Source organism: Ptychodera flava, chromosome 4 (genome assembly GCF_041260155.1).
Source record: "Ptychodera flava strain L36383 chromosome 4, AS_Pfla_20210202, whole genome shotgun sequence".
NCBI classification, from domain to species: Eukaryota; Metazoa; Hemichordata; class Enteropneusta; family Ptychoderidae; genus Ptychodera; species Ptychodera flava.
The window spans coordinates 4882509-4896136 of NC_091931.1; the positions used below are offsets into that span (position 1 = coordinate 4882509).

The 13628-nt window shown below is 34.6% G+C and overlaps 1 protein-coding gene across 2 annotated transcripts in view; it reads right to left on the reverse strand.

Moving 5' to 3' along the window:
- Positions 1-2665: 2665 nt before the first annotated feature.
- LOC139130742 (adenylate cyclase type 9-like) overlaps positions 2666-13628 on the reverse strand; it is an 89476-nt gene continuing 78513 nt past the window's right edge. Inside the window, exons 3-4 of one of the 2 annotated variants that reach the window (XR_011551952.1) lie at positions 8503-12521; positions 2666-8383 (exon numbers count right to left, since the gene is read on the reverse strand). Coding sequence is in view for 1 of the 2 variants with exons in the window: in XM_070696528.1 (XP_070552629.1) it covers positions 10692-12521 (1830 nt within the window). In the remaining variant the exon portion in view is untranslated. Of the gene's footprint in view, positions 12522-13628 lie in introns of both variants that reach the window. The other variant, XM_070696528.1, reaches the window with a different exon arrangement.

Below are 13628 nucleotides of genomic sequence, written 5' to 3' on the forward strand. Positions count from 1 at the left end.
ATACATACATACATACATGCATACAATGGGGGCTGGGGAATTATAAACAATTTGTATGTGAAGCAGATAAGGACACTACTCAAAATTTCTCAATGTTTAAGAATGTATAATTTATGAATTTAAAAGAAAATCCACAATTTAATGTTTCCTTGCACTACCTTGCCATGGCATGAAATATGGTATGTTGTCTGTTCTTTTAAGTTGAGTTAATTTGATTTGGACAAAAACAAATAATCTGTGATGGAAACATATCCTTTTGTATAACTATAATTGTATTTTCCATTTACATACATTTGCATTTGCACTGTGTTCAGTTCATTGATGTACCGGAAGTTTTACTTCCTAGGTTAAATTGAAATGCACTGTTGTTGCCGAAGTAAGACTTACATTGCATCAACATGCAATCTTTCATATTATGTTAAAGTATAATATTTATATTTGAGAAATAGACGATGATATTTAGACCACTTTTACTTCCATGATGTGTCAGATTTTTTTGTATCAGGATGTCTAACCTATGGAGACTTGATAGCTCTGTTCTCCTGGGTTTGTTCCACATTCTTGTCCTCTAAAGCGTCCATTATATCCATACCTCTCAATGAATAACGCAGTTTGAATGTTTCTATCTGTCACATTATGTAACCTTTGGGTGCTGGTCTGGACTTGCAATGACCATTGATTGACAAGGTCATTACCCTTGAACTTACCATGTCGATTTGGGATTCAGGCTATTGAACTTTAAATTGATATCTGAAGAGCTATGCATTCTACAGCTGGTAATTGTCTTTCAAGGGTGTTACTTTGACCTCTATGTGGAATATGACATTAATTTGCACCAGGACAAATAGGCAGTGAATGAAATACAGTACAGAACACATTTGCCACAATAGTCACCGGGCATATATAGTCTCAGTCCTGCAATCCTAGTATGATTTTGTTGGACTACAAGAGCTGGTATAGCGACATACACTGCATCCTTCAAAGCAAAACCTATTCTGACATCATGACATGATTCCTTCAAAAAATAAATCAATGGTAACCATCAATACACATGCAGACACCTAATAAAATGTTTTTCAACAGCTGACAAATTGTTGTGAGGTAAAATATGAGAATATCTTTGTAACTATATAGAGACAAGCGACCTAGCGGCCGATATAGCTCCGCTGTATTTATGTAGAGAAAACTATTTTGACACATGTGTTGATGAAGAAGGTGGAAATCTTTGATAGCTCATTTCAGTGGCCAGAAAAAAGTGGCTAAAATAGCTGCAAAAATACACAATTGAAGATTTCATCATAATTTGAATATATCACATTGGATCATCCCTAAGAACATGTCAACCAAAGCTATCTGACGAGTAGTTTTTTGAGAATGAAATTTTCTGACCAAAAATGGCAAAAATTGCCCCCCAAAATAAAAATTGCAGATTTCACCATAATTTCAATATATCATATATTAAAATAATCCCTTGGAACCTGTATACCAAATATCAAAGCTATCAACTTGCAGTTTTTGAGAAACAAATTTTTTGATCAAAAATGCAAAAATTGCCCCAAAAATACAAAATTACAGATATCATCAGAAACTCAATATATATTACTAAGTTCATCTGTAGAAACCTGTATACCAAATTTCAAAGCTATCAGACCAGTACTTTTTGAGTACACATTTTTTGACCAAAAATGGCAAAAATTGCCCAAAAATACAAAATGTAGATTTCATCATAATTTCAAAAATATCATCTAGTTCATCTATAGGAACCTGTATACCAAATTTCAAAGCTATCAGATGAGTAGTTTTGGAACTATACATTTTTTGACCAAAAATGGCAAAAATTGCCCAAAATACAAAATTACAGATTTCATCAGAAATTCAATATATATTACTTAGTTCATCTGTAGAAACCTGTATACCAAATTTCAAAGCTATCAGACCAGTACTGTTTGAGAAACACATTTTTTGACCAAAAATGGCAAAAATTGCCCCAAAAATACAGAATTACAGATTTCATCATAAATTCAATATATATTACTTAGTTCATCTATAGAAACCTGTATACCAAATTTCAAAGCTATCAGACCAGTATGTTTTGAGAAAAACATTTTTTGACCAAAATGGTAAAAATTGCCCTAAATTACAAAATTGTAGATTTCTGCACAATTTGAACTAATCTGAAATAGATCAACCTATTTGATAAGCTCAATCAACCTATTTGATAAGCTCCGCGTCACTGACGCAGAGCTAAAAAAGACAATTAACAGAGAAAAATCATGACAGGACCATTTTGACTGATTGACTTTCACAGGTATGCCAGTAATGTTATGGACTCTGCTGGAGTCACATGTAAATGAACAGTTTTGCGTACTACTGTGTTAAAAGTGGACCTCAAGAGGCTAGAGAGTGTGGACAAAGGCCAAAGACAGAGTCCAAGGTTCTAGATGAGAGGTGTACTTGCAGTATGACATTCTGGACTTGATTCAGTAATCTGACAACAGCTGTCCAAAAAAGATAAATAGATGCGTTTGTGACACAATTGTACGAACTATGTATGGATGTCCATAGCATATTTCATACAATGTAACAGCATATAGCAAGGATTTCACGATCTTCACCAACTTCATTAAATTGAAGAGTAATGAACAGAATCAAGACAACAAAAGAATTCAGTAATGTGCTACTAATGTTTATTTATACATGCAGAAGAATATTGTTACATCGAATAGGAGTAAAAGCCAGGAAAATTGATGGAGATCTGATATGACCAGGAATCAGGCGCTTGTGTCAAAGAAGCAAAATTTCTTAAGATTATACTATCATTCCATGACTACTTTGTACAAAAAAGTTAAAACAGCCTTGAGTTCCTAACATTTCAATACAGTATCATCTGTGAATCTTGTGATATTAGGAAAAAATACAAATTACAATTCATAAAATGAAAATTACGGTGATATATATCAGTCATAAAAATGCAACAAAAGGGAAAAATTGAAATTAATTCATGACATGTATAGCATCGCAGCTCAGATTTCATAGCAATTACTTTTCATATCTTTCATAGTATCTATTCTGGTACATTCTGTTGTTACTCTTCATGCGCCTATTTCAATTTTCATGAAACAGCTAGAGACAGACCATGAAAAGAACAGAATTCTCTGACAAAATGTTTGACTGGCCAAGAAAAATAGCTCTGATAATTTGCAAAGGGCCATTCAAAGAATGAGTGTGTTAGAGACCAAGTAACATTATATTCCAATACATTATTATCTATATTATTGTATGATATACTAGATGACTTGCCACAAATATTACATTGATTTGAAATCTTATTTTAAATCTACAATGCAGAATGGGATGCTAGAGATGACAATACAGTATTTCATAGGTATTAACTTTACCATAACAGGCTGGTGGTGTACACCAGTATGAACTTGACACAACTATCATATCATATCATACAGTATTTGAACTTGTACTGGTTTCCAAAAATATTTGACCCTTCAACCACAAATCATAGCACAACCCTATTGTTGTGAGCACGCAAGTGGACCGCCACATAACAAAACTGGTGCAGGTGGAGCAATTCAGTGGTTTACACTACAGCTGGAGTGTTTTTGTCGTATATCATGGTGTTTTGAACGTTCAGAAAGAGACCAAGATGGAAACATTGGCTGTGCAGTGTGCACATACATTTACATTACACTGTGGCCTGAAAGATACTAGTTACACATTTATCCTGGTCTGCTTTTTCACCAAAACTTCAGATGTTTTTGTTTATTACATGAATTATTAAGTATTTGTTGTAGAACCAATGACCATCTCAGTCTTGGGTTTATGGTTCTACACATAATATGAGAAGGTATACAGAACATAGACTAGCTATGTGCTGTATACATTCCATACTTTATACACATCATAATCATTGTTCATAGACTTCAAACAAAACATATGATAGTTCACTCTTGTATGCAATAAAGTGTGTTTGATATTTTTTGTCTTTGCCAGTGCAACTGGTGACACTAGGTTCAGTTGTGATTGCAAATGGTATTATTTCAAAAGTAGCATAAATATACAGTACAAATCCTTGATCATACTAGCAGTCCATCGCTCACAGAAACACATTTCATGACAACATCGAGACATTATTTTGTCAAATATGTCATTTGAGGACACAAAGATACAAAGCTTGTATGCCAAACTTTTTACATGATCTTTAGATCAGTGTGGGAGTAACTGCAGCTACAGAACAAACACACCATAACAATACTACTTTCTATGGGTAACTTGGTCACAATGTGCAAATTTACAATTCAATTTTCATACAGAAAACTTGTTTTTGGAATTCTCTGACGTTTCCTATAGGCTATGTTCTAAATTTTTAAGTATGACAGATGTTTACGTGTAAAAAATAGCAGACATCATTTATCAGTTTAAATTCATAAATTCAGACACATTGCAAGATTTACATGACCTGACAAGCTATCCAGAAACATGACGTGTAGATATAGCCTCCACAAAATCTTTGCTTCTCATCAATATTACAGGAAAGATAATGAAGACCCATCAAACTATTGCAGGAATATCAAGCAAACTTTTCACATTTACACCACAAACCAAGCTATCATTCAAAATGTTCACGATTCAAAATATGGAAAACACATGCACACTACCCAACCTTTTGAGTTCAGATCATTCTGTGGAAGACATAAAGTAGAGAAATATTCACAAAATTTCAGTATGTTCATGAGATGGTTGTACAACAAAGACATTAAAAGCTTGGACATATCTACATCAGCGTTTGGAAGGATGGAAACTGCATTCACTACAGTAAATGACAATTTTGACAATTTTGCACATCTGCATATCAACACTGCCTGACCGCAAAGTGCCATTGCTAGTTCAACGGACTATCCTGTTTGTGAATCCTGTTTTTTCTACATTTTGGCAACTTTTTTCACTATCTCTCACAATGAAATAAACAAGGGTTGGGTAAACCTGATTTAAATCTTTAGATATGTGATAAATTCATCTTTTGAACAGTCAATTACTTTTTGGGTTTGTTTATTAAGACAAACAAAAGCATAAACCATCAACCTTTCAGAATTTGTCATATGTAGAATCTCAATACCAACGTCCTTCCTTCAACCCTGGCTTAAAAAGGCCAGGATTAACTGAGGTGTTTGTCTTCTTTTAAAATTGCAATCATTATATAAATATGTTGCTAGATTTTTGGATTAAGTCCCACAGGGGTTTAAAAACACAATAACTTGACCAGTGTTTCAATGTCACACGTAGCTGGCATGGATACTGTAGGTACAAAGATTTTGTCAAACTGCCTTCAAATCTGGATCTCAATTCACCTACATTATGGACAACGTGAACTGTGAAGGGTATCTGTGCAGTCTTGACAAACTGATCTACTGACATTTCTTTACATGTTTGGATAAAGATGAAAATCTCTACCTCATACACTGAACTGACACATTTATTCATGACAGATATTTGATTATTCTGTCTCTGCATGTAGAGAATTGTGATACAGAATTTTAATTTCACACACAGACCATCTAAACACAAATTGTATGTATCCCTAATATTTAAACTATGATTCATAATCAATGGTATGAATTGGGATCACTATATTCAGGTATTTATTTTCACTTCAAAATAATCAGATACAGAATGCCACCAAAAATTCAACAGTAATCAGCCTGCAATACATTTGTTTTGATGGTTGTGAGATTCCAACCAAGCACAGAACACTAACAAGAGATTTTCATTGTTTCATTGTATCACATCTAATTATCATAGTTCTACCATATTTAATACATTAATGGTTATGTGAAATGCCTCAATAGCTTTTAAAGGCTCAAGAAGAGAACAACTCTTAGCATAATTCTGAATTATTTCAAGAGGATTACAAAGCCAGTCAGTCATTTAAACATTTAGGAAACACTGTTTATGAACTGGAATGAACACTGCAAGCTCTAAGTGAAGTGAACATGCAATTTTAACAAATGTAAGTATGACTATATCTGTGTGACTTGCCTAAATGTAGCAAAAAATGTCATAATTACTAACATTTTCCCTAATAATGTGTATTTTAATGTTTTCCAAGAATTAAGAGGCTTACAAGTAAACATTTAAATTACCCAAAACCAGATCTCGTGTCCGTTGAATTTTGACGATTTCAAATGTGCGTAAGAAATTGAATAGAAGACCCCCTCCAAAAAAATGTTTAAATCCTAGCACACTTAGGTTTTGTGAAGAGACAAAATAGCTGATAGCTGAGATGATTAGCAGAAAATAACAAAATTCAATCTATTTGATTTTTAATTAGTTTTTATCACTTTGATATTGAACTTTTCTGTGTAAAATGCAATACAATAAATTGTTGGTTATCAGAGAAAAATATTGATCTTGCTTTAATCTTGCAGATTATTTCCTATTAGTATAATGCTAATGTTCTATCAGCTATATTACATCACTCATGTATTCTTGTAGTCCTATCATCGGAAAACAATTCATTTATGTTCAACAGAACAGAACAGCAGAGTATTAATACCTTCCACTGAGAAAGCTTCCCTTTAACATGACACAGCTGATTTTGTGTGTTGAGTATTTCCATCTTGTAACTTGATGTAAATTGTTCTTCAAGACACACCTACCTCGGATGGATGAACATTTTGATGCTTGGGTTCCTAGTTTAATGACCTATTGCGAGTTAAAAATCACAAACACTCTAGCATACATTTCCCTTAAACCATCATGTTCTGAAGACAGTCTTCAAAATTGTTGAAAAAGATCACAATTCATTGAATAATAAAAAACTGTGATATTACTTTGTTAAGCACAAGAAAATGGTCTGATCTGCAAATTAGCATTCTGGTGTATGCTTGTAACTTTATACAAAGCTCAGTTGTAATTTTTCATATCCTAGCTGATATTACGCCAATGACACCAAAAATCTGAAAAGTATGGCTGGAATGTTTATCCTTCAACAAAGAAAGTTTATAGTGACCATCTTTCTAATTACTAGAGAAACGTTTACAACTACTGCCATGCACAAAGAAGAACTGTCTGGATATTTTAAGTTTCTCAAAGAGTATTATTCCAAATGTTTATAATTACAGGTTTTTGGACAGGTTTTTTCAGCCATTTCTCAGAAAATAAGATGAAAATTCTAAATTTGCTATAAATCCACTAACAATCTGAATCATCAAGTAAGGTCAGTTGTGATGACCTTACAATAGTTTCAAGTTACAAACAAATTTAAATTTTTAGTGTCATATTTTCCTGGTAATTTGAATGACGTCATGAAACAGTTGACTTTCAGAATACTAAATTATTCTTCATTTTTATCACAGACTACCTCAGTGACACCAAGAAGTGTAATCTTCATTGTTATAATTTTGTCAATAACTTTGGTAAATTTATACAAACTCTTGCTCTGTGCATCATCAGAGTCCATTTTGGACTGACAATGTCATAACATGTATCTCTATTGTAATTCTGAAAACCTGAGGTAGACCATACATGAAGACACTGACATGTTAACTTGGAATAGTTCAATGACGAGATTACATCTAAATTTCTAACAGCTTGAGATATCAGTGGTAATAGGCATTCAAACATGACTGAGACATATTGTGACAAAACACTGGTACATTAAACTTCACTACTTAAAATATACATCACTACAAAGACTGAAATATTCCCTTGCGCTGTACATTTAATAGATACAGAAAAAAACCTGGCCTCCCCTTTAACTTACTTCTTTTGCATCATGCTGAAAAATAAAATAGCATTTATCAACACTGAAGGCCATGTTGTTAGCAGGGCTGCATTCACAGCACAGTACAACAATACACAGTTATAACACAGCAACTTTGACCTACTTCTACTACTTGAACTCCGTTCGACAATTTGTTACAATGAAGTCATGGATTTTTCACATTTTTCAAAATTCATTGTAGAATGTCAGTTTGTGGAAAATTTGAATAAGCAGTAAAATTTTACAGCAGAAAAAAATTAATATCTCAAATTTGACTTGGTAATATTCTACTGAATTGACAACAGAAGACAGAATTTAAAGCTTTTGGTCACATAATCAAAACACCTATACATGGAACTTCTGCAATATTTGGAAATGGCATATTAATATTGTAACCTACAGTGAACCAGAAACATTCAATAATTCATATTATCAACTGTGTTTTCTATCGTGCAATTTCCAAACCAGAACTGAATCAGAGAAAGTTCACAGGTATAAATAAAATAACCTTAAACATGGCAAATAAGAATCAAGCCTTTTTCCTTATCAACAATTGTGTGACCATCCATTGGTTGAATTCATCTTGTTTTATCAATAGTGTGGGTTAACCTATGGAAAGTGGTTGAGTAATTCAATCATTGTTTTGTACTTGTACTTCAGTGGTGTGGTTAACCTATGGAAAGTGGTTGAGTAATTCAATCATTGTTTTATCAATAGTGTGGGTTAACCTATGGAAAGTGGTTGAGTAATTCAATCATTGTTTTGTACTTCAGCCCTTTTGCAGACTGCAATACTGAATTCATTTCATATTCTGAATGGTCTGTCACATACATGTAATCACTATGTTCTCATTGCCCCGCTAAAACTAATCAAATATTCAGAATGACTTCTCGTTAGCAAACGCTTATCAAGTGATATGAAATACAAGGAATCAAAGATACAGAGCAACCAGTGTGATTAAAGATCTACATCGACCTCGGAGCCCTCTTGTGTCATGTAATGAAAAAGATAAAATCTCTGAACATGTTACAAAGAAATCATTATTCTAGCTTCTGACATGTCAGGTCATGTGTGAAAATAATACTGTGCTAGTAGCAGTTGTAAATGGTAGTGTCACTTGATGAAGATATCTTTCATAGTAAGATAGAATTCATTTTCTCTCCATTCAATGTTATGAGAAGATTCACTCTTTCATAAAGACAGCTTAATGTAAGTTTTCATTGACAATAAAATAAACTCAATAAAAGTGGTATCGCTTGTTAATGATTTTATCAATGATGGTTGGTACTACTGCAAAATCGTCTCAATGTGATGCTAGGAATGGAAATATAGATAAAAAATGATGGAGTCTGCAAAAAGTGACTGCATCACAAGTTGCATTGTTTATATGATAACACCAGGGTTTGAAATTAAATTCCAACATTTGGTTCTAAATACTTCAGTTGTCCAAAGTCAAATGTTGGTGGCCGCTATAAAAATAAAATTCTGGGTCATAATCTGTAAGCATAATTGTCATGAACTGTCTGACTGCACAGGGCTATGTATCACAGTCATTATGGTAGTTTCATTGGAAATACATCACAGCATTTCTACATTATAGAGAGCATTTAGGTGGATTATAGCATTTAATGTACTGATATTGCTGGACTTGTTTTGAAAATCAATGTACACCGTTGAAGACAATGTGACCGTAAAAAAGTGACCGTAAAAAGGGAAAGTCTTGTTCTTGTCATGGCTTTCCGGTGTTTCAAGTTTTAAATTTGTCATACAGATAGAGCCTACAACATAAGGATTCTTCTCTGAATTCAACTTGTAATTTCGTTGTGATCAGTTTGCAATGAAAACTTCTTTGGCTTAATCTTTTTAAAAAGGAATGTAAGAATTCCAGTGAGAACATTCTTCAAACCTGGTCAAATAAACAGCGATGGTCAAATTTATTCTTACAGTATTTGGCTTTGCGGGTCCTGAACTGAAAAGTGGTACTTTTTGGTCACAATCAGAACTCTTTAACATTAAATTCAAACTCTGATTAACCACTGCATTTTTGGGTCCTTTATTAAAGACAGTATTTGTTTTCTATATTAATTCATAATTGTCAATTATATTTGTCAAGTACCAACCTCTTCTGTCACACCTTGTGGAAGCATTCCTCCTTTGCATTTCTAAATTGAAATACTTTTCACACCTTTTAATGATTTTTTAAATCATCCAAATTTGTGAGTTTTAGTGGAGATGAACAAACTTGTTTTAAAAGTTCCATGAATTTGTTTGTAGTTTGCAACAGACTTTGTGAGTTTTCACAGAAAATTTTACGTTTTGCAATTTATTTAGATTTCAAAATATTCTGGTTGCTACAGACTAGAATTAGCTTTTCATACGAAAGCGTTCAAAACCCAGATTTCAAAGTTGATAGCAGTCAGTGACTGTGTGATGTTTTTAGTGAAACATATCCTATGGGATACAATTTTTATGAAGAGATTACACCGATAATCGTTGTGATATTTGATGCATTAAAGTGAGAAAAAGTCTTACATATCTGACGTGGTGTGTAAACTGGCATCAAATACAACATCAACCATGCTCAAAGTTCCCATATCCTGCATCGTAACATCACCATGATGTAAGGTTGCTAACGATGGATTTATAGTGAGTGGTACATCACTTCAAGTTATGTCTGACAGAAAGATTTTGAGAAAGTAATATTGACTTCAAAGCAAAGACTGGAGTGACACCTCAGAGCACTGTTCCCTAGTGGGTTCCCTAGTGAAGTGTTGGGTGAAAATATTGGAAGGGGAGGACTGTTACAAAAAAAGAAATGGTCAGGGGTTGCAGTGACATCAATATGTCAATCACATGCACAAAATTAGTGTATTAATTACTTTGTCAGCTCATCGGCCTATCATTGAACAGAAGCACGTCAAGGTTTATCATTGCCTTTGTTTAATTCACCGGAATGAGAACCGTAATGACACTGTTCATTATCGTCCCTTTTCCCAACAAATAGATATGTCATCATTTCTCCTTTGCCCTTGACAAAAGTCTTGCCACGTTCTTCAAACCGATAGTGCTTACTCAGTAGATCATGGGAGGTCTCACTGACCTGAATTCTGTTGGGTACACCCGTTGAATCCATGCGGCTTGCAATGTTGACAGTATCTCCCCAAATATCATAGAGTAGTTTTGTAGTGCCGATAACGCCAGCCGTCACTTCACCATGATTGTACCCTATTCTAAGATTGAAATTAAACGCCTTCATAGTCATGTTGAGGACTTCTTCATTGAACTGCTGCACAGCATTCATCATATCACAGGCAAACTCCATTAATATAAGCAAATGTTGTTCAGACGCTTGATGATTCTGTGAATCGGTGGGACAAAGTCCAGACGCAGCCATGAAAGTGCTGCCTATGGTTTTGATCTTTTCCACAGTTGTACTGTATTTCTTGCGATCCAGCAATTGGTCAAAATCACAGATGAGCTCATTAAGCACGCGGATACACTCTTTGCCCCCTGCATAGTTTTCTTCATAGAATTCATTGAAATTAATTATACTGCAGAAGATGACACCAACACCTTCATGGTTCTTTGAGTACATGGAAAGGTTTGTCAACTGTTCCGACACATGCTGCGGAATGATGTTATGGAGAAGCCAGTCCGCCTGTTCCTTCAACACTTGGATCTTTTGCGTATCCTCAGTGGCCTCAATATCACCATTGAAGTTCAGTCTGTAGGAAATTTCAAATTCTCTGTTCAGGAACCACACAAGGATGAGCAGTAGCAACACATCAAGGATCATCTCATTACCAAGTTCACTGTTACCTGAGAAAATGTTTGTATGCTCCAGTGGTATCCAATCCATGCTATCAACACTACCATTTGTGAGTGATGTGTTAAAACTCACTACACTGGTGTTAGCATCATCTGGCGGGATGATGGCGGTGTTCTTGCCACACACTTGCACATTGAGCAATATCAGAAGGACGGTGCCACTAAGAATAGCAAGAACACTCTTCATCCAAGAGCTAAGCTGTACGAAGTTACAAAAGTGTAGGAGTGCCACTATCAGCATGTAGCAGTAGAATCGGCTAGTCTCCGCCGTATCAGGGTCCAGGCATATGAAATTTGCATAAACAGCCAGCACAGGAAGGCTAATTAGCAGGACACCCAGAATATGCCTCGGATACCAGCGTCCAAAAAACATCATGACATTATCTATACAAGTCAGAATGTGACCGGAATAAAGTGCATCCCGAACAACCACCATTAGGATGATCACTTCCAGAAGCCATGTAATGGGGAAAAATATCAACCATGGAAGTTCCCTCTGAAAGACCAGGAAGCATCCTATGGACATAAGTGTGTAAACTACGAATGCTAGAGCAACATCAAATGCTGTGTTATACTTAGGTGAGGATATTGTCTCTCTATTTCCCGGATTTTCCTTTGATGGCTCATACTGTGATCGATAGAGTTTCTCCACATAATTGTCCAGGAAGTTCAAAGTCAAGTTGTGAATTGGAGGTTTGAAGAAGTATTCCTGATTGCTGGCATCCTCTTGAATACACTTCACGATGTGCTTATCTGATTGGCGATTGACGTTGTGTCTGTTGATGAGGTTATTTGGAAAGTGTGGCTTGACTTCTGTTGGTCTCTCAGCCAGCATGTCCATGACGGATGGAGTACGACTTGGTCCCAAGCTGCCATTTTCTGGTTTAAGAAGAGCAACTTGCTTGTGCTCACCCATTTCCTGGAAAAGCAATAAAGAAAATACATGTACAGAAAATGAGATTTCAATATTCTTTGACGTTTAACCCCAATTCCCTTTAAACAGATTCATAACAACCATTGATAGTGTTAGGTGTGGGCCTAACCATGGTGGTGAAAGGGTAAAGACACTATATAGTAGCACAAAGTGATTTCATTTCATCAATTTCAATTGCAGGATCTGTGTTTGATTGCTCTGGTACATCTTCTTTGCTTTGAACAAGTTGCTATAACAGTCATTGAAACACATTCTGTTGCTATAACAGTCATTGAAACACATTCTGTTGCTATAATAGTCATTGAAACACATTCTGTTGCTATAACAGTCATTGAAACACATTCTGTTGCTATAATAGTCATTGAAACACATTCTGTTGCTATAACAGTCATTGAAACACATTCTGTTGCTATAACAGTCATTGAAACACATTCTGTTGCTATAACAGTCATTGAAACACATTCTGTTGCTATAACAGTCATTGAAACACATTCTGTTGCTATAACAGTCATTGAAACACATTCTGTTGCTATAACAGTCATTGAAACACATTCTGTTGCTATAACAGTCATTGAAACACATTCTGTTGCTATAACAGTCATTGAAACACATTCTGTTGCTATAATAGTCATTGAAACACATTCTGTTGCTATAACAGTCATCTGTTGCTATAACAGTCATTGAAACACATTCTGTTGCTATAACAGTCATCCAAACACATTCTGTTGCTAAAACAGTCATTGAAACACATTCTGTTGCTATAACAGTCATTGAAACACATTCTGTTGCTATAACAGTCATTGACACATATTCTGTTGCTATAACAGTCATTGACACACATTCTGTTGCTATAACAGTCATTGAAACACATTCTGTTGCTATAACAGTCATGAAACACATTCTGTTGCTATAACAGTCATTGAAACACATTCTGTTGCTATAACAGTCATTGAAACACATTCTGTTGCTAAAACAGTCATTGAAACACATTCTGTTGCTATAACAGTCATTGAAACACATTCTGTTGCTATAACAGTCATTGACACATATTCTGTTGCTATAACAGTCATTGACACACATTCTGTTGCTATA